The sequence below is a fragment of the Anser cygnoides genome, chromosome 12 (assembly GCF_040182565.1).
Source record: "Anser cygnoides isolate HZ-2024a breed goose chromosome 12, Taihu_goose_T2T_genome, whole genome shotgun sequence".
NCBI lineage: Eukaryota > Metazoa > Chordata > Aves > Anseriformes > Anatidae > Anser > Anser cygnoides.
In genome coordinates this window covers 4,209,466-4,237,334 of record NC_089884.1, presented here as the reverse complement: position 1 = coordinate 4,237,334, position 27,869 = coordinate 4,209,466, and the positions used below count along the sequence as shown (strand labels likewise).

At 36.8% G+C, this 27,869-nt stretch overlaps 1 protein-coding gene and 1 long non-coding RNA gene across 3 annotated transcripts in view; one reads left to right on the top strand and one right to left on the bottom strand.

Annotated features, from left to right (window-relative positions):
* CDH13 (cadherin 13) overlaps window positions 1–25,493 on the top strand; it is a 482,951-nt gene extending 457,458 nt beyond the window's left edge. Inside the window, 5 exon segments of the mRNA XM_067004389.1 lie at window positions 6,945–7,178; window positions 8,578–8,624; window positions 8,626–8,794; window positions 16,488–19,459; window positions 24,121–25,493. Of these exon segments, the coding sequence (XP_066860490.1) occupies window positions 6,945–7,178; window positions 8,578–8,624; window positions 8,626–8,794; window positions 16,488–16,513 (476 nt within the window). The 3' untranslated portion in view covers window positions 16,514–19,459; window positions 24,121–25,493.
* Window positions 766–22,227, bottom strand: LOC136791795 (uncharacterized). Of its 2 annotated transcripts, none has more exons than XR_010834523.1 (3): window positions 22,125–22,227; window positions 6,311–6,400; window positions 766–955 (listed from the first exon to the last, which is right to left on the bottom strand). It is a non-coding gene; the product is annotated as an uncharacterized lncRNA (long non-coding RNA). The 2 variants fall into 2 exon arrangements; XR_010834524.1 differs by lacking the exon at window positions 22,125–22,227 and adding an exon at window positions 8,561–8,629.
* Window positions 25,494–27,869: the final 2,376 nt, after the last annotated feature.

Genomic DNA, 27,869 nt, shown 5'->3' with positions numbered 1-27,869 from the left:
AATATGCCAATGCATATTTTTAAAATAGGAAATTTCAGCTCATGGGAAATTTGGAACCTCTTTTATAGAAAATGTCAGCATGTGGCATTTATAAGGCCAGTTTCTGAGTATGTCAGATTCTGAGCAGCACACCCATATCTTAGTATCTTCCCACTGTTGGTTCCATTTACTCTAGTTGAACCATTAATGGAGTTCAGCTTGAACACAAAAAGTATTGGAATATGCCTGTCTGAATGGGATTTATGCCTGCACAGAGGGTACCTGCTGCCAAATCACCTAGCATGCACACATTTTCTGATTAGAAAAACAGCATATGGAGGAAAAAGAGAATTATGAGGGAGGAGACTCTGAAATTTCAGTTAAATTTTCATAGCACTATCATTATAAAGCATGAACCATTATTTCTCACAGTCTATATCTGAAATACAATCACTTAAAGAGAGAGCATGTTACATAGTCTAACCATATACTGCACAGTCTGAATGCATAGCTCCCTCCAAACACTTTGGGAATTTCTACAATGTTCCTTTCATTCTTTGTTCTCTTTTCTTGCCCTATTAAATACAACAAAACAGCTTCTCTTTCCCGTACATATGAAGATGAAAATAGAGAAATTGGTGAAAAAAAAACACATCCAAGGAGAAATCGTAGGCAGTCCTACAATTTATAGTTAGTTACATGGGAGTAGAATGAAGGAAATTCTGTAGACATCATTATAGTTGTTCCAAATTGACCTTGATATGACTATGATTCAAATATGGTTTATAGAAGTTTAAAGAGAAAAAGCTTTATTCATGATGGGTCAGAGGAAAGGTAATTGTGCCAGAAATTAGAAAACCCACATTCTCAAAGGCTTTTTTTCTGCTCAAAAATGAAGAAAAATTGTTCTTACTGTAATTGCTCAAACAGTTCATTCTACCTTCTCATTCTGTATCCATGTAACTCTGTTAGCCAGCTAAAAAGTAGCAGCAGAAAAAAAAAAAAGAATCAGTCTTTGTGGGTTACATAAATGACAGTGCAAGATTAAAAAACACTGCTAAATGGTAAACCATAAATAGCAAAATTGAAAATAAATAATTTCCATTCTGTCAGCTTGAGAGAAAATCTGTATGGCAGTGGATACCCTACAGATTTGGCAGAGGACAAACCACTTGCTCTACGAATTAAATGGCCTTGTAATTTCTGCATCATGACATAGAAGGACATAGATAATATGTATTAATTTGATGGTTTTGGAAGCATAATTCAGTAAGAAGAAAGGAGTGCAGAAGTCTTTTTACCATTCATAATGAACACGTAAAAAGGGACAGTTCAGGCTCCATTCTTCCTAAAATACTGTTCTAGCTTGTAGCAGTACTGTGGCTTAGATCTATGTAGCCACTGGATTCTTTAAAGCGGTTGATTTTTCTTCTTTGGAAAGTTGATAAATACCACCAGAATCCCTGGTCTCCAATGCTCTTCAAAAAGAAGGTATAATAATTTGAATTAAATTCCTTTTTTTCCTAATCATTCTTAATTAAACATTGTTCTGTAAAAGCATTTATATAAATATTGTTTTGCTGTAAAGATCAAGATACAAAACATTATTGTTTTAAAAACAGAATAATTCATATATTTAGCTTTTGATGCCATTAGGTGAACTTTCCAAACTTAAGTAGAAACATGTATTCTCATGCCTTAACACTTTATGATTTGTGTCTGGGGATTTTGTTAGTTGATTATCAATCAACTTTGTTTCCTAGCTGTGCCACTAAACAAATCGTATTATGTACAAGTATAAACTAACTTTCATCTGATTTAGCAAAAGCTACCTTTCACATAGCATGTGGACAAGTATTTTTGTGTTTGATAATATTTATTTCTCCCTTGTGCAACTTGTCCTGCTTTAGATCAAGTCAAGTTTGGTGTCAAACCAGAAAAAAGTCAAGCTCAAAGAGAAAATATTTCTTGAAGATTTTCATGTTGGTTTTCACAAATGAAACAAAATTCAGTTTAGCTGAAAAAATGTTGTTATATCCAATTTGGTTAGCTAATAATATCCTTTAAATCTACAAATTAAAAAAATATATATATTTTAAAAACACAAAGATACATATCTCAGTTATTCCAAAGATGGACTTTGGAATTAGAAAAGCTCAATGAAGGCTGAATAATATAGATTTAATTATTTGATTTTAGAGGCCTGTTGATCAAAGAATATAATTTTAAGTAGCCGTGTTCAAGTAACTGTTTTACCTGGATACATACTTAAGAACATTTCCACAGCTTTAAGAAATATGCATTTTCATTTTCACGAATAATCTAAATTCACCGTAATTTCAAATGTCCCAAACAGTTCATTTTCTAAGTTCTGAGTATGTTTTTGAATGCTAGTATAACGTATTCAGGGTCATTTAGGCTAATGTTGGCATTTGAAAATAGGAAAGGGAAAGCTGGAAGAAAAGGACTAAATCTTTTATGATTTTGTTTGTGTGTGTGTTTATGTTGCATTTAAACAACATTTCCATCTTGCAAATATTCTACCAATTTAGAACAATCATTCTAGCTGACTCCTGTAAGTACACGCTGGCAACTCAGTGTAAATGGATGTCTATGCTTAACCACTGCATGCCCAGCTCTACTCCTAGAAGGGAATGTAGGGTCTAAACACGAGAACTGTTGCAATTCCAACAGTGAAGTGCCTAATTAGTTTTTCCCAGTGTTACTGTTGTTGTTATTGCTCAGTTAATTGAGGAAAACACCATTGGATGTGAAAATGTCAGGCTGGCATGGCCCACATGCCGGTACAGCCAGTGGTATGTTTCCCAGGGCTTCCTTAGCATTGAGTGAAACAAATGTATGAACTCAAAATGCTCTCATGAAAGTCACATATTGAGTTATCATCATATGAAACCAACTTTCGTATAAATGATTTGATGCTACATAGCTATTAACATCTTCACTGACTATTTTAAAGCTTCCGTAGATATGTCTACACAAAGTGTGGTGAGACATTTGGACATGATTGCGGACTTACTCATGCAGCATGGAACCATCTATCAATCTTTTATGATACTAACTGTAGGATAGAAATGCAGGTACAATGAAATAGGATGCTATGCAGGCAATTCTCAGTCATGTGAGATTTCCTTTGGATACCCCCAAAAATTAAGCCCTTGACTTTCCCTGACTTCTAAGGATGTTTGGTTTCTTACTGTGCTAGGGATATTTGAAAGTCTCACTTCCTGTGTGGTGTTTGCCAACTCTGTATTTCTGTTGTCATGTCAAGTAAATGAAAATAGTTGGTGTTGGAAGATACACTGATGAGGAATTCCTTAATTCAGTTTCAAAACAGTCCAAATATTATCTTCAATTTCATGAAGCATAGTTCACCCATATTCGAAATCTGTATACAACAACATCACATTTCTGTAAGAAAACTAGAAAGGGCAACGTGAAATGTCTCTTCATGTCCATAAAAATGTTATGCTCAGATTAAACGCATCATCAGCCATTCAACCATATGATTGCTTGTTAGACATGCCATTTTATGCAAGTCTTGATACTTAAGAGAAATGTCATCTTAGTCCATGGCCATCGTTGTCCGTAATTGGTATCTTTTAAGAATCTAACTACCTGATTCGCAGCCTCATTTGAGTAGTTAGATGTCTAAATGCCATCATCGTTCCTATGGGAACTTTTTGGACCAAAGCTGAACACTAGTTTTCAAATTTCTTGGCCAGGTTTTTCTACAGAGGGCTTGTATCTCAAGGCATTATACTAATAATTCTATTCTATTCTATACTAATAATTCTGATATGATTCTGCCTAGCTTTTCATTAAAATACAACTAAATAGAAGTATACAAAGTATATGTTTCTATAATATTTCTTTTGATACTGTTCTTTAAAGTAAAGGTAGCAACACAGTCATTTATGCTGATAGCACTAAAATTAAATTTAACATCTACATCTTCTGGTAACACTCCTTTGCATTACAGATTCTAGTCCACAGACAATAGATCCCATCATATTCTATGGTGGTATCTAACTCATGAAATAGAACTACTTTTTTTAGTCTATTTTTTTCTCATTGCATCTTACAACAGCAGTAGCTATTGCCGAAATGAAGACTGCTATCAGAAGCTTTTTATGTGGTCTAATGCTAGGATATGAAGACATTAACAGTCCTAATGCAATTCAGATAATGTATCATAGATTTCCAATTGCAGCATGATCTAAGATGAATCTGTACGTTTTTAGTGTTCCCAACTACAGTTTCATTCTCACAGACCTTAACTAACTTTGAAGACCTTACCTGCATTACTGTCTCGTTGAAGATTACTCAGTAAGGTTCTCAGTTTTGACCTAGATTATTAAAATCAGGATTCAATACCAAGCTCTGATTTTCTTTCAGTATCCAAACTAGCCATCCTTCAGTCTGTTTTAGCAGCTTTTACATATGTGAGTAATGAGTAACACCATGACATTTCATTCATATGCCATAGTATGTTCACAGCTATGCCACTTGTGAGAACCTTAGCAGGAATTTGAAATTTTCTCTGTCCCAAATGATTCTAAGTACCTGCAGGTTCAAAGAATTCAGCCTCAGTAGGAATAGCCCGTTCAGTGACAAAAATGGGAGCTAAGCTCTTTTGAAAAGGTGCTTCCAAGGGTTATCAGACTGAGCCCTTGCTTTACGCCTTATTTCTCCTTTCAGCTGCAAAGTTTTACAATAAAAACTAGAAGTTTTATTTCAGAATTAAAATATGCTAAGGAACTCTTTCATTTCAAAACTAGAACTGTCTAGAGATCATGGGATTTTTGAGTGTTTCTTATTTCAAAGGCATATTAGTGTCAAATTTATAAAAGTCATATATTCCCAATGGATATGTTGTGACCATTTTTCCTTGATTCATTTTTTGTTGCATTTCTTATGACATGCATGTTAACAAGCATCCGTTTATGACCTTGACATTAGCTTATTTTTTCTTTTGCAAGACTTCATAAATCACTGAAAGATTTTGTTTAATTCATTAGAAATAAAACAACCAGAGAATAAGTCATTGAAATGGACAGAAGCAATTTCCTTTCTCCTTATTTGTGCGTAATAGTTGACTGGCCCATAAGCCATATAAAGATAGTGAAACATTAACATAGCAGAAAAAAATGCAGCCATATCTGCATTTGACAAAATAACAGTACATTCATAATGCTGTTGGCTTCTTAATTTCAAAAGGCAGATTTTAATATTACTGACTTCAGAGAAAGATAAGAAGGGCAGTGCATATGACATTATCAGTCCAGTGTGGAAATAATGCATTCAAAATTAAAGACAGCAGTTTAATTAAGTGCATGAAAGGCTGGCTTTTATGATCATATTTCAAATACTCGAATGTCTTTTCATCCATTCTGCTGTATGACTTTACTTAATAATATATCAAGAACAAAAAATGTATTAGAGTCTTTCTGCAAATTCAATTAGTCCAATAAAAAGTGAAAAATAATTTATTTTTCATTGAAAAGAACTCAACCCTAACCCTCCTCATGACAAAGTGAGAGATGGGGGGGGAGCTAAAGAACTATGAAAATTCTGCCTTTGTTATGCATTTATGTGTGCATGAAACAGATGAAGTGTCACCATTAGTAACATTTATTATTTGAAAGGACTAATTGCATTCTGTTACAGTTAGTAGTTTATCAGATCCAGACCACAGAGTATTTACTTCTCCCTTACTATGCACTCACAGTGCAGCAGTAATTCCATAGTTTGGTGGGCTGCTAAAGTGTACCTCTTTCAATGATAAACTCAAAACCACTGTCACACATTGCACTACTGCTTTACAGGTTAAGCACAATCTCTTCAATCCTTTCTACCTGCTGAGGGTTTATAGCTAAGGGAAGTGCAGAGATCACAGATTTTGAATAGTAAACCAGTAAAATGAGCAACACAAACAACCCTTCAGTAAGTGCAGCATTTAAAGTGGGAAATTAGCAAGTATGGTGTATATTGAAGGTAAAACATGTCCTTTTAGAAAACTTTCACATCAGTCAAAATGGGACAGCAAAGGGATCTGTAATACGATATCGATATTTAGACCAAAATCAGTAGGTTACTGGCTCAACCATGGCACATATCTATAGTGACTGAAAGTTATTACCACTTGTCAGCTCCTCTCTGACCTCTGTGAAATGAGGTGCTAGGATCAGTCTGGTTCCCAGTGGGCAGATGTCTCCATTATAAACACTTCCAGTGCCACGGCTGGTTTGTCAGTCACAGCCTCAGTGCAAAGGCTTGTCGTGGTACCATGGTGAATAAACAACATCCTCACCTCTGAAACTGGATCTTTCAGGTCAAGGCTGAGACAGGCTGGCAAATAATTCGAGAAAGCTTGAAACTCCACTGCTAGCACAGGATGGCTCTGGGAAAATAAAAGATCTCATTTTCTAGAGTTGCAGGCTGACAGGTTTTACTTCACCACATAACTAAATGTGGGCCTAAGGGCTGTTGAGGAATGATCTGCTCCTGGTCTGTTTATGGGTCCCCACCATACAAATTGATTCTCTTCTGCTGTCATTTTTCCTCCTATTTGTCTTGTTATTGGTTCTTTCAATACCACACTGTCTATGTAGGGGATGTTTCCCACTATGATTCTCTCAGTATGTGTCTATGAACAGCTTCTGTTCCAAATACCTATTCATGTACTAATCTCATTTTGACTTCAAAATATTCTTCTCCCAGAGGTTTCCTTAGAATAATTGTCCATACTGTAGAGAAACAGGGTGCATTTTGAAAACATAGCAACAATTTACAATACTGACTCTTCAATGTCTTAAAGCAGTAGTTCTCATGTAAAAGAAGGAAGACATATAAAAATTATTTTCCTTGGCAAGCATGCCAAGAGAATAAGAGATATGTTTATGGAAGTATGATTTAATAAACACTTGTGTTTCTTCTTTGCTTAGGTAACCCTCCCGCTACAGGTACAGGAACTTTACACATCACCTTGGAGGATGTCAATGACAATGTCCCGTCCCTTTATCCAACACTGGCAAAAGTCTGTGATGATGCAAAAGATCTCAGAGTAGTGGTACTAGGAGCATCAGACAAAGACCTTCATCCCAACACAGACCCATTTAAATTTGAACTGAGTAAGCAATCCGGCCCAGAAAAAATGTGGAAAATCACCAAGATTAACAGTAAGTTTATTTCTTTTTTTTCTTATGCATTTAGTCCTCCTGCCTCTAACTCACAGTATAATCACCCTGAGGCTGTCCATTATGTGAATTCAACAGCAGCAGTGCATGGAAGTCCTGCAGGATGAATCCATTACTGCTGCTTTACACTGTCCTCTGTTTTTTTCTAGGACCAGCTGCCCGGTGGGCAATACTAATAGTTTGTCTGCATTTTGTCTGACACAAGATTTTTTTTTTTCTTCTTCTTAATACATTGTCCAAACTTTTCTCTTTTAGTATTGCTTTAAAGAATGTCTACTGATGACATAATTTTGTAAAGGTTACCATATTTTTTTCCATGGAATTTGTTTGCAAGGGATGCACAAAGCTTTGCTATAGGACAGCATGGAACCTTTGCACGGGCTTTAGCAGTACACCTGAAAAACTTCCTGATTTCACGTATTTGAACTGTAGAATTCACAAATACAATACCCAAATGTACTGGATCTATATACTATCATCAGTAACAGCATTTTAGAATTGTGGGGACCAGAACTGGACACGGTACACCACGAGTGGCCTGACACTGAGTGGGATGATCACATCCCTATCCCTGCTAGTGATGTGCCTACAGCTTTGCCTCCATTGTTGCAATGGCACACTGCTTACTCACATTAAGCTTGATGTCCCCCAGGTCTCTTTCAGCAAGGCTGCTTCCTGGACTTTTAGTGCTCATTTCATATTCTGCTTAGAAAGGACTAAAAATGGATGTGATGTCTGTGCCTGCCTGAAGGTTATCATGGACAGTGTGAAGGAGTCATTTTCTTTGCTGTTCCCCTGTTTGCCAGTGCTACCCTGTGCTAAACCTCCTAAATGAGCACACCTGGCTACCAAGAGCTGTTAAGACTCATTGTTGCGTAGGTGAAGCAGATCTGTGGATCTAAAGGGATATTATTTCCCTTCACTGCCTTCTTAGTGAAACTGGGGAAGCAGTTAAACAGTTTCACCTGTGCTTCCTTGCAAGAAGGGAATTTTCCTTTGGCAAATAGATAAGTTCTTCCCTCTTGTGTTGCTTTGGGGATGACATGCCTTAGTGTTTCATTAGTATATTCATTTCCACAGTAAACTCTGCCAATAATTTGAAGACCAAATAATATATTTAAACAAAAGAGACTCTTGAAAGTCTTTCTTTTGATGGGCTTTGGAATATGTTTGCAATTAGCTGTAAGCCCCTGAAAGAATTTCTGTAACTGCCTCTTCTTACTTCCCATTCAGTTCAATTCTCTAATGTTTTCCTTAGAGTGCTCTCATTTTCTTCTTAATTTCTACGAGTAACTGTGGCATGTCTGATACTGTCTACAGATTCCTCTTCCTACTCAAATGACTACTATTTGGCTAATTCTTACCTCCTGATCCTTTTCAGATACTCATGCCCAGGTCGTCCTGCTTCAAAACCTGAAAAAGGCCAATTTACAACATCCCAATCTCAGTGACAGATTCTGGAAAACCACCTCTGACTAACAACACGGAACTGAAATTACAAGTGTGTTCCTGCAAGAAATCCAGAATGGACTGCAGTGCAACTGATGCACTTCATATCAGCATGACCCTGATCCTTCTTTCACTCTTCAGTTTATTTTGTAAGTCTTTTCCTTAACTGTAAGTAACGAAGTGTTATTTAGCTGCTCATCTGTGCGCTCTATATGAAAACTTACCAAAGGAGAAGTTAAATTCATGCATTGATAGCATAGTGCAGTAACTTTATTTTTTCCCTGAGGAAGTAGCTACATAAAAGTAGGAGGAGAGGGCTTTTTCACTGTCAAAAAGTAGCAAAAAATGCCTGGTTGTCAAATTAAGAAATAGAAGCAATAATTGTAAGAAGAATCAAAGAGAATTAAAGGTAGCATATGATAAATTAAGAAGTACCAGCTGTAGTAACAGATTTGTGAGACACTTTCTTTCATCTCTCCCCACTTGGATTCAATTCAAAATCAGAAACAGGAGATTAAAGGTGTTCTTGTAACAATAGCTGTTCTGGGTCACCATGAAAATGAGTACTGCCTGCTTCGATCTATTCCTCTGTATGAAGTGCACAAGCAGCTGGAACATAAGGAACTTATTCAAGATTCTGGCCTTAGAGACACACAAAATTGATAATCAGAATTGCACGTCTGGGTTGGGGGACAGAGAGAAAACTGATGCATACGGAGGAAGCTTCTGCTGCTTCTGAGAAAGCTTTCTAAAAGTCTTATGAAATTCCTAATAAGGAATTCCCAGAATAACTGCAGAGTAGGAATTCAAAACTACAGAATTTTGACGTCTAACCTAGATATGTACCTGCTTTGCCCTGTGACGGTTTTCAGCAATTTTTTGATGTCTGTTAAAAAGGAATTGCTGTATCCCCTATTGTAGTAAACTATTATTCAAGGATTATTACCATCATCTAATGTTAGTAGAATGCATTGTATGGTGAAATACTACCTGAGCCATAGTAAAAGGCCAGATATTCTTGATGAGGTACAACCTACCATGAGGCAGAGATAGAGGTCAAGGCAGAGATAGTTTACACATCTGAGGCTTGGTGTATGCTTGATTACAGTGTCAATTTTTTTTTCTTGTAACATATTACTTTTATCCCAAAAGGTTAGCATGAAGGTCGTTGTGAGAGAATTAGAAGTAGCTGATGTTTGTGATGCTCTTTGAAGATGAAAAAGACTATATAAATGCTAAGTGCAAATTCCTGTTCTTTGTTCCAATCAGTGACATCTGAAGTATCTCCATTGGCTTTGCTTCAGTTGTTCTGGGTTTAGTCGACTGGAAACAAATGCAGACTTCAGCTGTTAGAAGTAATATGTTAGAAATATGTGACAGTACATGACACCATTGCATCAGTGATATAAATATGCAGCCCATTGGTTCAAATATATTCCTGTTACCACTTCATAAATGTTGCTGGTGCTACACTAAGCATGACTTTCGCCACTGGGCTAACATTTTTAGATATGATTTGTGCTTGAACTTTATTTACATTATTGCATCTGCTTAGAATATAATGAGGTGCAGAAAAGCATTTTGCTTTTGAAAGTATTCATGTTGAGGTTTTCTAGCCCCCAAAGAAGTCTGACCACTTTCCTTAGATTGAGTTATAAAAAGCAGTTCTAGGTGTTGGAAAATGCTTCTTGAGTTGACCTTCTGACTACAGATCTTCCCCAGCTGAACTGTGGGCAGAATATAGGCCCCTGGCAGCTGAGCACTGCGTGGTGCTTAGAATGACACAGAGATTCCCTCTCCTACTGTAAAAGATTAAGTAGCACTGAATAGTCTTTACAACGTGAAAAAATAAGACATGACTCGAGCCTTTCTAGGCAAGTCTTATATTTCTTCAGAGTGCTATAATAGTAAGTATGGAGAAAGAGAACTGTAATCTTAAGCAAAGAGTGGAGTAAGAATGTGCATGTAATCTGCCAGCAGTTTGTTCAGTGTTTCATACTGGTACCAGTCTGTTCTCTGAGAAATAAAACCAAAACAAAGGGACATTGCAGGTGAGCTGAAGCGATGGGGAAGGAAGGATCTCCTCCTTGAGACTAAGGATGTTTGTACACAGTTGTTGTAAGTGATAGCATGAATTCTCTAGCTAGGTATCAGCATAGCCAGACATAGTCCTCAGCACAAGACTATATTGTTTTTCTTTGCCAACATTTGCTACTATTTAGTTGTGTGTTTTGGGTTCACCCAGTCATGGAGAGGGAGGCTAGTACTCCATGTCTGGTACAGTTATCTATTCATGTTTGTGCAAAGCCAGCAAGCATAACATTTTCCTTAGGTGCAGATGGAGACACAGAGACATGAAAGAACGGGGCCACCAGACAGTTTAAATAATGTGGTTCTGTATTTGAACTTCTATAAAATCATAGAATGTGCTGGTATCATTGCATTCCCAATTCATTTCTACACACAGTTCTTTTATAGCTGCGATTAGTTCCATTGCAATGTTTTGTCTAGTCCAAATATTTATCAGAGTAATCAAAGATTACGATGCCATAAAAACAAAGAGAACTTTAGTGCTTATTGAACAGATGAAATATCCCATTTCTAGTGGCAAGTTATGGGTTTAATTTTTGCAAAAGCCCTTACGAGGCTCACTTTGCTCCCAGTATTTATGTTTTATGAGGTTCTTGTTCCTAGGAGGTAAATCCTTCAGTCAAATGAACTTTGTTATTCATGCCAAAGTATTTCTTTTTGTATTTGACATCTGGTGTGAGGATAGATAGCCCTGTGAAAGAGCTGTTCATGGTAAAAATACCCTGCATGAATTTCCTCCCTATACAAAACATCTTGGTATTATCATTTAAATGTTACAATTATTATCTATACTTAGAATATGTGCCTCTTTTGTAAGTCATGGAAGAAGTCATATGTGGCAGATTTCTGAAGTAACTGAGCATAGAACTGAAGAGCCTGATTAAAACTATAATGCATGCAAAAAGCAGCAGTCTCACCTATTCTGTAGCTGCCTACTGTGTTCAGGATATTGAGGGATAATGGGACACAGGCTAGAGAGTTGCCCAGATATAACAAGAGAAAGTTTAGGGGTTCTTGTCAAGCAGAAGTAGGAAATGCGAGCTAATGAAGTATATGGACAGACTGCAGCTTTCCCACAACAGAACAATAAGCTGTTTGGTGAAATTAAAAGATGCTGAATGAAGAGTTGATTGACAAAAGGGCATTGTTGTACCTGACTTATTACCTCTGAGAATCACTGACTTCAAGCTGGCAAGATATATAGTTGTCAGGTACAGGACTGTCCAAAGCTATAACAGTTAATGGTAACAAATATTGCAAAGAATATTAAACCTCATGTCATTATTCTAGGCTCCATGTTTAAAACAAGACCTAGATGATGTCCTCTGTCAGCTTTTTCTAGATGCTACTGCAGACAACGTAAAACCACTTTGTTCAGATATAACTTAGAATTTAGTAATTCAGATTGAGGAAGAAGAAGAAATCAAAAACTAGATCTGGGTTCCTAGTCAGGGAGCAGGACTACAAAAATCATACTTGAGGAAAGGAAAAGCAGGAGAAAAAACGTGTTATGGGGCATGCCTGGTGCTGGGCCTGAGATTGCCCATGTTGTTCCTTACTGCTCACTCATTTCCTCATATTTTCAACTGACACAGGTAAAATAGCTCTGTTCAGAATGAATGTAACCATACTGAGGGGGGCTCAACAACACTAGCGGTACAGACGGTTCTCTCTGGAAGTCTCCCAAACATTTTCAACAAGAGAATATCTACAAACTTCCTAATGATGAGAGAGAGGGGGAGAGAAAACAGGCCCCTTATTGCAACCTAAAAGTTGATAGCTGACATTTAATTTAGGGTTGAATGAAAAATACCTAAAATGGAGAAGAGCAGTCCCTGCAAATTTTGCTCAATTCTCATCAATTTAAAAACAAATGACTGTTAAGTGTATGTTTTACATTTAACAGCAATCTCATCACAAGATATATTGAGGTTGGTAAAGCTGTTCTTTTTCTACACTGGCAATGACATGTCAGAGAAAGTTTCTGTGAAGAACTTGGTTAGAACAAGTCAAGTCAAAGATATAGATTAAAGAACTTTTAGGATTTGAGTTATGCACAAGTGATGAGGAAAACAAGACAAGTTAAAAAGGTAAAATATTATGAAAATACACACAGATTTGTTTTTGATGAGCTCAGCAACAACAACCCTACGGAAATCTGCAAAAGAACTGCTCTGGCTGGCAGGATTAGGCTTTATATCAATGACAAAATATTTATATTATTATTTAAAGGACTGAATTCTGGAATTTTAATTTGACAATAATTATTTCACTTAATTGGCTAATCATAGAATGATAATTGCATTTCATATTTCCTTTTATATTTTATAAACATAAAGATGAAGTTAGACTCAAATTTATTGAAACAAGATACTGAAATAAGATTCAAAAACACAGCAGTCATGTCTTGAACAAGCAGACCTTGGAGCATTCATTAGTAGGTCAGTCACACCAGAAATAATATTTTACTTAGTCTATTCTTTTTTCTTACAAGGAAATTTAAACAATGTTGAAAAAAAAAAATTGATATCAGTAGTTGACAGTCAACTAAGAAAAGGTTGTTTTTTTTTGTGTGTGTGTGTGTGGTTTTTTTGTTTGGTTTGGTTCGGTTTTTTGTTTGTTTTTTGTTAACCTGGACAGTTGACTTGAACCTAGTAAGCAAAATATTCCATTACTATAAACAGAAAGTAAGGTGAGAGGCTGGAGGGGAAATAATGCTATGAAGAATTTAAATGAGCTGGAAGTCTCTACATCGGAATTAATTTGTTAAACTGAGGATGGAAGGCCTCAGGTGTGTTGAAAAAGAGAGACTTGGACAGATGTCAGTACTGTGATTGCAAAGAAGCCTTAAAGACAATCTTGAATTTAACTTCTATTAATTACATTCACTTTTCCCATTTTAATGCCCCTCCTCCCCACCATAATATTTTTCTGATTTGAGGCATGTGGCTACAGTGTCAATAGACAATGTTTTATTTTTTTCTCATAAATTACCATATTTGGTATTAAACCATTAGAAAAATTTAAATGGTATTAGCTGACAGATTTGAATTGTCCTGACCATGGACAGGCAGATGTAAAGTGTTATCGTTCATTCAGTTCATTTTTCAAAGCAACAGAAGCATCTGTATCTCTTGTACGCCCTGTGTTATTTATGCAGGAACATCAAATGTCTGAAGACTGAAGCAACACATTCTTGAATGGCATGAGACTAAGACAGATCACAGAAAGTTTTAAATGGAAAAGACCTTTAAGGTCATTGCTCTTTCTGTTCACAAGTGCAGTTTGGTTACCGACAGATTCAGTTCTCAGCCTTTACTGTGAGTGACTTGGCTGAGTCTTAGACAATCGTGTAATTACGTTTTTCAGGGCTCAACTAGTATTTATTTTTGTAGGATTTTTGTTCTCCCTCCCCCCCCCAAAAAAAAAAAAATTAATTCCTGTTCCAAAGAAGAAGCTTCAGAGGAGCTAGTTACAAAAGGTGACTTTGTTAAGAACAATATATGCATGTATATTTATTTATTTATATTTATCCTGCACCTTTTAGGTTGCTTTAGCATATTTTAATATTCTGTAGTATTTTTCTACTTTTCAGAGCAGTGATAATTAAAACAAAACAAAAATTTAACTAGGACAACTAGGAAATTTTGCTGAAGAAACTTTCCCATTTCTGAGAACAAAATATTCTTATATTGGCCAGAATTTCAAAAACTGGGGAGAGTTTTGCTGTGAAAGTTGTGTTTGCACAAGTCTAATTAAAGTTCGTTTCTTCCATTAGAGTACATACCATGTGGGTATATAACATAGTATCTAAATGATGATACTCAAGTAACTAGAAAGTACTGTCAATCAGTGAGTTCCAGGGGTATAAATCTCACTTTCTAAAAGTAGTAACACCAGCAATTCCATCTATTACATTAATACTTACTATCTTCATTACAGGTGCGTTTTTCATATTAACATCATTATTGTTACTGCTAAATTATCAGTGAATACAGACACATTCTCAAATATGTGTAAGAGAAAAATACTTTTTTTTTTTTTTTTTTTAGTCTCTTTAGATACTTTGCTTGATTAGACTCTAGTGAGGGAAGGATAGTTTGAAGGTTAAGGGATTGTAGTCAAATCGAGACAGTCATGATGTGAGTTTCACTTGTACCACAGACCTCTGTGTCCAGTCTTCTAATTTCTGTGCAGGTGTACTCAGTTCTGCAACCTGTTGTGCAGTCGGCTTTGGGAGCCCACCTAAAGTTAGTGGGGCTTGATATGGCACAGAAGTCCATATGCACATACATAATTGTACAGAGGACGTTATACCTAGTTATATAAATAACAAGTAGAAATACCCTCAAATTGTACATAAACTTATTTAAAATGTACTTAATGATGTTAAGTTTTATTGAGTTAATTAGGTAAGAAATGACAGGTTTTGTACATTTTAAACCATTCAAACATGTTCCAGAAATATACCCATTGAAAAAACACTACAGTTTAGAAGATGTGTGATTGCGATGTTAAAAAAAAAAAAAAAGTTACCAGCAAATACAACTAGTTCCTTAAAATCTGTAATATTGTTCCTGACAGTTATTCTGTAGACATGAAATGAACATTTAAAGAGACTGGTTTGATAGACCATTTAGTGGTATGAATTCAAAGGAACATCTATGTTTTCATTTTCTCAGCAGAAACCGTAGATTTATAATATTTTGTATTTCTGAGTAACCTCTTAAAGTCAGCTAAATATATAACTTAAGATAATTATCTGAATTGTTCTGGGGTGGACTGTGGCTAAAAACTAGAACTGAACTGGTGACCACTTCAAATAATTTTTTTCTGGCAATAATGGCTACTACACACAATGGGATTTTTTTTTTTCTTTTAAGTGTCTACTTCCTTGGATATTTCTCCACTCTGTAACATCCCAACAGCTCAAAATATGCTCTTCATGCTGACAACTTGCTGTTCAGTTTTAAATGTGATATGTGATATTGAAGCTGAATAGAGAGATTAGATTGGGCCTGAAGTTTAGATGATGTTGCTTTTGCTTCTCTGCTAGAAAGCCGATGATACTCAAGTCCTTTAAAATGCTATTGATATCTGGAGTATTGCAGACCTACACTGTAAGGCCCTTCTTTACCCATACACCTAGTGCGTATGTGTCATTGGTTAGTATTCATGCCAGTCATGCTTAGAGTTCCTCTTTAAAAATAAAAAATTGAAATAAAGTCTAGTCAGTATTAATGTAGCCAAACTTGGCAATTTTCTTCTGATTTCTCCTCTTCCATGTATGCTATGCATATTATACATGCTTATTCTTGCTAAATAGGAGGAGTTTTTAGTTGATTCTTTTAGTATTTCAAGTTGGGATTAGTGTACACCTACAGATCTGAGAAATAACATTGCTGAAATAAACATCTAGAGAGGCTGTCCAGGAAAAGTGATAGACTACAAAATGGGAGGTGTTTAAGAAAAGGTTAGATGTGGTACTTAGGGACGTGGTTTAGTGGGTAATACTGGTGGTAGGGGGATGGTTGGACCAGATGATCTTGGAGGTCTTTTCCAACCCTTTTGGTTCTACGATCCTATTTATGCAAACTAACCTATGGAAGTTGAGACCTGACTGCTTAAAGTCATACTGTGCTTTAAAAGGCTGGGTAGCTGTTATTTTTATGCATTTATGAGAAATTAGATTTGTTCAATGCTACTGTTTCAAAACTGTGCCTATTAATTTCAATTTCTGAATATTTCCAGTCGTTCAGCTGAATTTATCAGATTAGAGCATCAGAAAATACATTTCCAGACTGCAGGTAATCACCTCTGCAATTGTTTTGTTTTGAACAAACTGGAAAAGAAAGGAAGCATTTATTTAGTATTGGTCAAATGAAGGTGACATTGCTCTGACAAAGTATCAACTAAAATCTGTAACAATTTCAAATATAAAATAAAATATCTACAATGTGTTAGCTGCTTTGCCAGAGAAATTACACCACCCCCAGTAAGATATGTCAAATCCGTAGTAAATATGAATTGTATTACATAAATGTAGCACTGCACTGGGTAATACATGCTTCTGAATTTCAAAGCCAACTTAACTAGTCTTTTAGTTGCTGCTTTTGTCTTAGACAGTATTACTTACATGCATGTACATTTTGCACATCACAAGAACAGCCCAATAGGGTGCGTATATGTAGGTACAAGACAAGTAGGAGAAGCAGAAACAAGGATTCAGCAGTGAGCAAGGCCAGTGCAAGAAGTTAGAAGAGTGCGTTGGTGTATATCAGCACTGTTCCAGATCTGCCAGTATAGTTTTATAATAAATGAGTTAGCAGTGTGAGAGAGACTCTTGGAAATATCATCTGCTGGTGTCAAACAGATACCCTTTGAAAATGACTTCAGCCTGAGCAACCTATTCCCCTGTGCAAGCTGATTAGTTTGGATTGGCATGTTTCTCCCCAGTCTTGCCAATTTTGGCCAATTGCTTAGCACATGCCGACATTTTAGCTCCCGAAGTTAAATATTGACATTGATATATGAGTGCCTACTGGAGCTTTGAGTAGAATTATAAGACACTCATTTCACAAACACAGTACTAATGCATACTGTGTTTTTCCTATCATTAAGAATTTTGGAATCATCTCCTCACATAAATGGGAAACAAATTATATATGATGTTATAAGCTGCAAATTTTAAGGATAAACTCATTTACTTCTCTCTTCTTTATAAACCTTTTTTACAATGTTATTACTGTTCAGTGAGTTCATGCATTTGCTCTAGCCACAAGCATACCTACTGCTACTCCTGATACTAAAAATTGATTTCTTAGCTGCTGGAATAAGGTTGTGTGTTATCTGTCTGGAGACAGCTGTTTCAGCCTTTCAAATTCAGTGAGAGTTGCAGTGAAAAGACTCCCTTCTTTTTTCAGAAGACAATTCCAGGATAGTCAAAACTAGTGACCAATAAAATTTGGCACACACTGACACCAAAGCATAGCCAGTGCATTGGACCACTGAAGAGGTTACAGGTGAACATACACAGTTATTATGTAAAAAGTATAATATATATATATATAAGTATAACATAGTTATTAAATTACTATTTTTACAGAAATGTACAAGATATTAGCATTTATAGGCAAGTGGTGCAAACACTATGATACTTCTGGTGTTAAAAACTACCCAAAACAAATCTACCAGTGATGTACATGAAACCAATTTAAATGTTTCTACGTTCTACAGGAAGGCTATATTAATAACTGTGTATCTAATTAATGCTCTTTTATAGATGCTAAAGCCAGGAAAGAGGTACCTGAATGTTGATTAACTGCCTAATCAGAAACACGGTTCTGATCTCTTCTACCATTTTCCCATTACCCCTTTAACGTTACCAAGGTTTTGATAAAGTCCATGATGTAATGGAGACTTTAAATTATGCAGAGATTAATGTAATATTTCTGATGAGAGGGTAATTGAAGGAAATCTAAAGAAATGGAGCATGCCTGAGTTGAACTCCAGACTCCAACTGTGTTAACTCTCTCCACTATGTTAAAAGAGAATTACAGGATGAATACATCTTGGGTAAAGTTCAGTCCTGTACAGAGAGGGTCAGCATGGAACCTAAATGCCTTTAATTTTTTTATAAGGTTTAAACTGCCGTTTAAGACACAGAATCTGTAATGGTGGGGAAAGAAGGGAGCATGTCTGGTCTCATAAGGTTCACATCTTTCAAAGGCTTTGGATTAATCAAGTTATTTCTGTTTCTTTAAAATAAGCAGGGGGCTGAGTCACTAATTTACAAACGTGTTCAGAGAAAGATAAGGCTGCAACGTAGAAAGGTAAAGTGTCTGGAAATCGCAAAGAATTTTCTGAGCTAAGTAGAAGTCTTTTGGCAAATGAGATTGTTTGCTGGCTGATTAGAAGGGTTCCAATGGACCATGAGCTCTCCAGATCCTGAACCATGGTAAACAAGGTTACATGCTAAAGGCTGTCTTTTTTTCTAAGATGGGGCATTATGCATTCATGGTTTTAAAGAGTTATGTGCATTTTTTTCTCCATTATCTTTTATCATATGAATCAGTGTAGGAAATAAACTTTAAATTAGTCCACTGTGAAGTAGACAGATATGTAGTCATTGAAGAAATCGATATTATAGACACTTTGTCTTTATTTGGCGGCTTGCTCCTTTTTTGAAGCAATTCAGTGTCTGAAACCACGATGCCTAGATGATGATTCAGATATCAGTCCTGTAGAGTCTTCTGCCACCTACTTCAAACCTTTTGACTTTCCAATCAACTTTAGTGGGAATAGAAAGGGGATTTTGTTCCATCTTAGGTAACTACATTATGAATCTCCCTACCCTAAACTGCATACTTAGACCTATATTCCTATAGCATTATTACACTCCATCCAGATAAATACGTCCAGTTTTCATTTTCTTGACCAACAAAAGCAAAAATGATCCTCCAGTGTCAAAGTACTAATGCCAACAAACACCATCCATTTACAATAATGAGCCATGAATTCTTATCTGAGACAAATTAACCATAATAGTAACAATTCAGACTGCAAGCACATAAGAACAATGCTGCAAATTTCACTGTTATCTCACTATTTGACTGCTATCTTAAAAGGAACGTGGCTGAACATTTCTCTCAGGAATAGAAGAGCTAGAGCAGAGACCTGTGAGGTTCAAAATGGTGATGATCACATTGGAGACTGCATTGAGAGTGAGTTCCGGGGAAAATAAGTTCTATATAGTTATGCTAGCTTTATGCTGCTTGTGCATTCCCCAGATACTCTAAAGGGAAGGGGTGGGGGTGGCTATTGGCACCAAAAGAACAATGATGTACACATCACCTTTGTGGCTTTCATACCTGCAGCTGTATACAGCAAAACAGTTGGAATCATGGATCATCATGTCCAACCATCATATACTAGAATATATACTAGAGCAGTTCTGTGATTTCTATAGCTCTGCTTATATTCGTCATTAAGGTTTCTGCACAATACTTTGGTCATTTTTGATTTGTGTAGATCTTGTTTTAAGGGCATTACTAGCCAGAATGCATGTCCAGTAACACACCTTATAAGATTATATCAGAATATTTTTAGAAAGTAAATTTGTAATTGACAAACTTTGATATTAACCACAGAAACTAAAAGTTAGTCTAACTTCACCATTGGACACAAGCAATTTTTTTTTTTTTAATCACCATTGTTTGCAATAGAAAGAACCAGAACAGATTTGGTCTTGAAGAGTCTTACTGGAAGTACTGAAGTTGGTTAGCTACATAAATTTTATAGCCCCTAATTTTGAATGTTGGAGCTGTTTTAAAAGCCAGAAGCAAGGGATATGTACTATTCCTCCAAAAAATGTTTAGAATAAGTTATTTTAACACAACTTCAATTAAGGCTGGTGAAATGGCTGAGCAGGATTCATAGTAGTCTTAGCACCCATTGCTAAATGTCAAGATTCTTGTAGATCTGTCAGAAGAAACACATGCTAAGGAGAAAGCTTGTTACAGAAGCTTGCAGGGAGCTCCTCCTATTACATGGGAAAGCTTGGGAAAAAAAGCCCAAAAGGTTTCTTTGAAAACATGTCAATGAAAGTTGGTGCCATAGTGTATGAACATGAAAAACTGGTTATGTGGGGATGATCCATGAAAAGACATGCATTAGGGAAGAGGCAATGGAATCACAGTAACAGAGGCGTTGTTGAAGTGGCAGAGTAGGGAAATACTCTGTACAGCAAAAGACTGTCAGGATATGAATTACAGTATCTTGATTTTGACAAGGGCTGTGAAAACATGTTGCAAACCTGCTGAGGAGAGCCTGGGCAGGGTATTTAACTGTTTGAATGGCTAGAAACAGCCCTTTGGGATGATGTGTGAAAGAATCGTCTAGATTAAGATGCAACCTAAATACACAGACCTAGAAAGCAGATTCTGTGACAAAAATGTTCTCCATTTTGTCTCACTTTTTAAGCTTGAATAAGAGGCAGGATGATAGTGTTGTCCAGAGCAATCAAAAGAACTGGAAGGGAGTGCTTTAGGGGAAAGATTTAAGAGCTCAGTTTTTAGCTGTGACGAGCTGTCTGCTAAACATTGAAAAGGTAGAGGTCAACATTGTAGTCTAAATGGAAAAACAGGAAGGAAGAGTAAGATCTCTGAACTGCCAGCCCTGAAGCAATCGCTGAACACGTATGAATGGTAGCACAAAGAAAGGGAAGAAACTGAAGTGGGGAAAACAAAATTTCCCCAGAAACCTGGAATGTAAATAATAAGACAAAGACATGCAGGAAAAGTGATTACAGACCTCGTAGGAAAATGAGAGGAAGATGTAGTCACAGGAGCTGAGGGAAGCATCAGATTTCCAGGCATGTGATTGAATGCGTCAAAGACAGCTGACAGGTCAGATATGATGAGGTTGATAAGTGATTTCAGTAGAAGGAAAGTCAGGGCAGGAACTGCAGTGCTTCAGGATGAAAGGGAGAAGGGAACTGGGGTGGTGTTTGGAGAGGCAAGTGGGGAAACAGGCAGGGAGAACCAAAAGCATGCTTATATTTGTGAGAAAAGCTAGCCTTCAACTAGTACAGTAAAAAAACATATTCATGGTTAAAGCTGACCTAACTAGTTTTAATATATAGTTTACTCAGGAAAGGCAAGGTGTGTGATAAGGTAGTAACATTCATTGCATCTGTCAATATGATGTAAAATATACAAGCTTTTCTTCATGTCTGCACATAAATCAACATATATTGCCCTTTATTTACAAGCTGTTGGTGAAGCAGTCACTAGCTGCTTGAGTTTGTGTGATATTTATAAATTTTGTGCTGACAGATTCCTCTAAAGTTTCAGCCTATGGATTATACAGCAATTCAGTATAAGAGGTGCTGTTCATTCATCACATACAAGTGCGTGTCCCTAGCAAGGAGACCTCCAGGGATCTCCGAAAGATTCAGAGGAGCTTTGCTGATTCAAAAGCTAGTATTATTTACTTTGAGTCAGGCTTGAACAAATGCCCTTTAATGATAATAAACTTCATTGTGACTTGGAAATATATTTTTCAGATAGTCTGTGAAATCAGAGTCCCAAACTTTTGCTTTTCACTATCGCAGGAGATCAAGTTGTTTATGAGAATTTAGTCCCAGCCAGTCCTTAATCCAAACATATCCAAACTCTGGCAGTCATGCTTACAAAGTTCCTATATAGAAGCCTGGAGCCTAATTTTGTGGTCAGACCTTTTCTTTAAAATGCATGCTAAAAATCCCCATCCCAAGCTATTCCAGACTTTATCTTATTTGGAAATCTTGGTGGCACTTCTCACTTCAGTGAGCCCCATCCATCAGTTCCCTCTATGGATTCTCATACTTGTTTAATTTGCTTTACTGACCTTTGTTTAACAGAACTGAAGTCGTGCTGCAGGGAAAGGGCAGGCTGTGGCGTGCTATCCAGGTGTCTGTCTTGCTGTACAGCCCATCTGGACAGGCCCCTAGCTGGAGGAATTTAATATTGATGTCAGTTCAAATAATGCCAAAATAATAACAAGAAAAAAGCAGATAAAGTAAAAACAGCCTTATCGATAATTATATTAAACTTGAGTTGCCTTGAAGGAAAAGCAGATGATTAAAAACAAATAAAGAGCACAGACTAACATCTAATAATGACCATTATGTTACTGCTTCTTCTGGAGGTGTCTGTAATAGTGACAGAATTATATACTTCATCGTTTAAGGGTACGAATACATTAGACAAACATTTCCTGACTTTGTGTCAGTTTTCATGTGCATGCTTGATAGCAGCTGTGTGTTTTGACACCACAGTCAGCTTGGCCCAGGTTACAGAGCCCTGCATCTCCATAAGGCCGTTGCTACGCTGTTGTGAGTTAACCACAGTGGGCAGCTCAGCACCACACAGCTGCTCACTCACTGCTGCCCCAGGGAGATACAGAAGAGACTGAGAAGGGTAAAAGCTAGAAAAATCATGGTTTGAGATGATGAAAGTTTAACAGGTAAAGCAAAAGCTGTGAGCACAAAGCAAAATAATTCATCCACTGCTTCCCATCGGCAGGCAGGTGTTCAGCCATTTCCAGGAAAGCAGGACTTAGCTCACATAATGGTTACCTGGGGAGGCAAAGGTCGTAACACTGGATGTCCTTCCCCCTCCCTTCTTCCCCCCATCTTTCCACCAGCTTTTATTGAGGAACGTGATGGCATAGGGTATGGAATATCCCTGTGGTCGGTTGGGGTCAGCTGTGCTGGCCGTGTTCCTACCAACTTCTTGTGCACCCCAGAATACTAGCTGGCAGGGCAGCATGAGAAACAGAGAAGGCCTTCACACTGTGTAAACACTGTTCAGTAACTAAAACGTCACTTTGTTATCAACTCTCTTTTGATCACAAATCCAAAACATACCACCATAAAAGCCTCTAAGAAGAAAGCGAAGTCCATCCCAGCCAAAGCCAGTACAACCAGTAAACAAACACTGTAAGGTGAGAGATTGAATTCATTTGAGAGGGGCCAGACCAGCATCAGCCCACAGGCAAGTTCTAAACTGACCTCCAGATGACCTTAGCTATGTGTTTTGTTATTTTTTTGTTGTTGTTGTTAATTTGTTTTTTATTTAATGGTTGGACTTGATGATCTTAGAGGGCTTTTCCAACCTAAATGATTCTATGATTTTATTGCAAAGCCACATATTTGCAACTCAGTACTGTCCTGTTGATGCCAAGTGAAATTGGAGGAAAGCAACCCATTATCTACAACTGATAGATTAGCTCTTAATCTTTGTTTTTTCTAAGCTTGTTTACTACCTTTGTATTATCAGGGTTCCCATCTAAAATAGGAAAAATCATTCAAGTTGTGCTACCTTCACTTAAAATAAATAAATCAATCAAAAGGTTAGGCAACAAAGATAAGATTGGTATTTCTGTAGCAACTTTAATAAACTATGCCAGCTCTTTTAGTCCCTGGTATATTCACAAATTAGACTGTTATTCTTAAAAAATATATTGTTTGCTCTTTACTAGTCAGTGTGCACACGCAAGGGAGGCATACTGGCATTTTACTTGCACTTTTGCACCAACATAAATGAACGAGGTGTCAGATGGGAAGAATTAGGTCCTGACTCAAGATTTATGTTCAGGCCTCCACTCTACATCTTTCTGAATTGCACTGCAAAGGTCTCTGAATGCTCCAAGTGACATTTTGGGATTTCCTCCTGGAGATTTCTGTCTTCACAAATAATTGTTTCTAAACCTGGATAATTCATAGTGAATTACTGATAAATGTGCATATACTCAGTAAGTAATTGGGGGGGGGGGGGAGGGGGGAAGATAAAAGATACTGTGATCTGCATAGTAATAATCGCACCCATTTCCCATCATTTAGGTCTGTAAGAACTCCTGACATTTGAAGCTGTCCTACCGCGTTGCCATAGCAACAAGAAAAAAGGAAACGTCAGATCTGAAGACTGCAGTTTACAGTTACTGTTCTTCACTACTAGGCCTCAGATGCTCCAGATTCAGTTTAATTTGCAACCTCACAATCTGTCCGACTATATATTGGTGTTTGACAGCCTCTACCCTAACTTCCATTTATTAATGGACTCCTCTTGCAAGACGCAAGGTTTATGTGACTTCACTGAATGTTAAAAGACCATGACATCTAAACTTGACCTTCGGGGAGCAGAAAACAGATTGACTCCATTTTTTTCTAACTGTTGACTTGTTGCTATTCAAATGTTCAGAAAATATTTTGTCTGTGGGTTAGTATTTGTATATGTATGCGTGTATGTATATATATATATATTTATATGGAGAGAAGAGTTATAGGACTGGTTTAGCTTTTATAAAATATTCATCTGGACTGTGCAAGTGACAAAGCAGAATAATACAGCCACAGATGAATTGTAACTATTCTGTATGGCTAAACCTACTGTATTTGCTGTTTATGGTGTGGCCAGAAGGAGAGAGCCTATTGCAAGCATATCACTAAAAGAGCTTCTTTGTTGACACCAAATGAAGCAGGCCCAAGGCTCTGCAGCAGCACTTCTTGTACCTCAGGTTCAGCAAACAGGAAATGCAAGTCCTCCTGCTCGTTTCTGATCTGGACTTCTTTCCTTATGCCCCAATTGGAATTTAAGATCCCCCAGGAGCACAGCTCTTTGCCTCCCCTTGCAGCGGGAGCAGTGCCAGGAGGTGAGACGAGCTCAGATTTGTGAGACAGTGGGGAGCAGTCAGCTGCGACTGGCTCTGTGTGGGTCGCTATTGACAGCGGTGGGACATGCTGGGCCTGATTTTTTAAAGGGGGTAAAGTCAGCTTCCTTTATGTTCCTGCAGATAATTATTTGCTGGGGCAATTTACAAAATTTAAGTCTTTTGTCAGTTCTGCAGACACAGTTAAGTCAGTAGATGTCTATATGAGAAGCTGATCAGAACAGCAAAAGCAAGGTATTTCTCAGAAGCACTGGTGTCTCTCTCAGCCTCTGTGCAGCTGTCATCACACATATAAGCGCAAGGAGGAAAACAGATACCCTATTATATAAATATATTCATATATATATAGTTTTGAATATATATATATACATACATACACATGTACACACAGTTTCCAGTTAAGAGTAACAAGAGCATTTCTTTGTGTGCATAAACTTACCACACTTGTTTGCAGACATGAGAAAAAAGGGTGTTCGTTACATAGGAATATGAATCCTTTTATATTCTGTGAGCATGTAAGGCTGAAAAAAAAAAAAAAAAGAAAAATACCTAACTGTATCAAGATGATCATCTTGTTAATAAATTGTAAATGATCCATCAAAGCTCACACCAAATTTTTATAAATTTAACACAAAAAGTATACTAGTGACAGACTGTGGCTTTTATTAGAGCTTGCCAGTAACTAGGGTAAGGTAAGTGTCTTAGAATATTTTAATAAACTTGCTTATTTAAAGTTTAAACAAGAAAGCTTCCTTATGCAATAGAACTTTGCAGCTGCATTCTTTAGTTAGCATTTTTACAGTACTTATAAGTCAGACTGTATGTCGTCTTTACTACAGTGAGATTATGAGCATATCTTCCACATCACATATATGTTTCAATAGTAAAGCTTTTTGGAAACATTAAAAACTCCAAACATACATTTAGTTTTCCATAATGCTACACTAGATATTAAATGTGCGTTGGTGGTTAAAAATTGCTGTACAATAGCTTTTCTCTGACTTCCTGTATTGTACCAAATATGACAACCGATTTTTGTTTTGTTTTTATTCAAAAGGAGTAATAACAATGGCAACAGAGGAAAAATTAGTTTGTGAATTAGTTTGTGCCATGAGTTTCCCTATCATTGTAAATTTCTTGATAAGATACAAGCTGCCTTCAAACAAGAACCTGTTTTTCTCTTCCAGCTTAACTCCTGCAGTCCTGGCCAAGTGAAATCTCCCGCTGACCTTGTTTCTCTTGCAGCACGCTTTTGGTGTTTCACTTCCCACAGTGGTGCTTTGAGGTTAGTGGGAGTTTCTGTTGAGCAAGGACTTCAGGAGTGGGCTGTTATGCAGCTGCAGGCATTTAAAAAGGAAGTGCCTGATCTCAAACATTAACATGGGCATGCTTCTAGTTCTCTTTCTCTGCCCATGCCTTGTAGTAATCATGTGCTGCTGCTTTATCATCAGCAGTCATGTCTTATAAAAACAATAAAAATTTTAGGCAATGTTTTCAAAAGGAAAAAAAAATCAACAAATGCCTAACATTACTGGATTTTCAGGATACATATTTAGTGATTTCATCCAAATGCACCCAAAGATGAACTGCACCCTCCACTTTGATCTACGAAACCTCTATCTTGAATAAAAGAAATGATAATATCCTCCCCCCCAAAATACTCTTTTTCTACTTGCATTCTTCCTCTTTCTATCAAGCAAAACCCACCTCTGGAAAAGACACCCATGCCATTAGTGTCATTTCTATCAAGTACCAGATAAAGCTACCCTTTTCTAATTTACACCAAGGTTCACATAGCATTTGGTGGATCATTCCAAGGGCATCCAAAACCAGGAACAAAGAAAAAAAATTTACCTGGAACTGCACTAACAATGAATAGACTCTTTCTACTAATTTGTGCCCAAGGACAAGAAATCTTTTTCTCAGATAGTACTGCAACCTTTTGACATGTAGAGAAGTCAGTACAATGGCTGAAACTCTGAATCAAGATGCATCAAAGGCTTTAATCACCATTATCACTTTATCACTCCAACCAAATTAAAGTTGCCCAGCCTTCACTGTGTATCTCTTTAGGCCTCAGACTGAGCTAATCACTGGACTACCTGAGCACTCAAAGAGAAGATGAAGCTGCCATGTTAATGTTTCTCCACCGTACCTGAGAACCAACACTGTTTAACAAGTGACTGTGTCACTTTCTGTGGTATTATACAAATGAGGAACCTCATGAGAATCTGAATTTTCTTACCTGAAAAGAAGCTCAAAAAATTCTATTCATTTCCTGAAACAAAGGAGAAATAATAATTTGTTAGTTTCTCACACTATCATGAAAAGCAGAGAGGTTGCAAAATTAGTTGTCTTTTTTTTTTTTTTTTTTTTCTCTTTTTAGTTAATTATGTTTAACATGTGTTCAGCCAAGCTTGCTGTTTTTATAATACAGCGCTGATTTCTACCTAGCTATTTTGGTCACTACAATGTTTATTTCAGCCTATGTTTGCAGACATACAATGCTGTCTGGAGTCAGAAAGACAGTGAACTTGATTTTTTTTGTTTTGAAACATGCATAAAATGTCTTGTGCAAAAATCATTTCACTTTAGAAGAGTATCTGCTGTTAAAACACAAAGTGGGTATAACAATCAGCAAGAAGTGTTCATTAGCAAGGTAAAGGTCTAATTTGTGGTGTACTTGCTAATTGAACTCTGTCTGTACACCTCATGTGCATACTCACGATATGCTTACGTGCATTTATTAATGTACATTTTGTTCGGTAACTGCAGGTCTGAAGATTAAAAGAAAGGGAAACCAGCTGAAATTTCCTACTGGTTAGCAAGGAAAATTAGGTAAGAGTGGAACACTGGCTAATATACTTTCTGAGACCCATTCTCATTTCACTTACACTGGTGTAAATTAAAGAGCAACTCCAT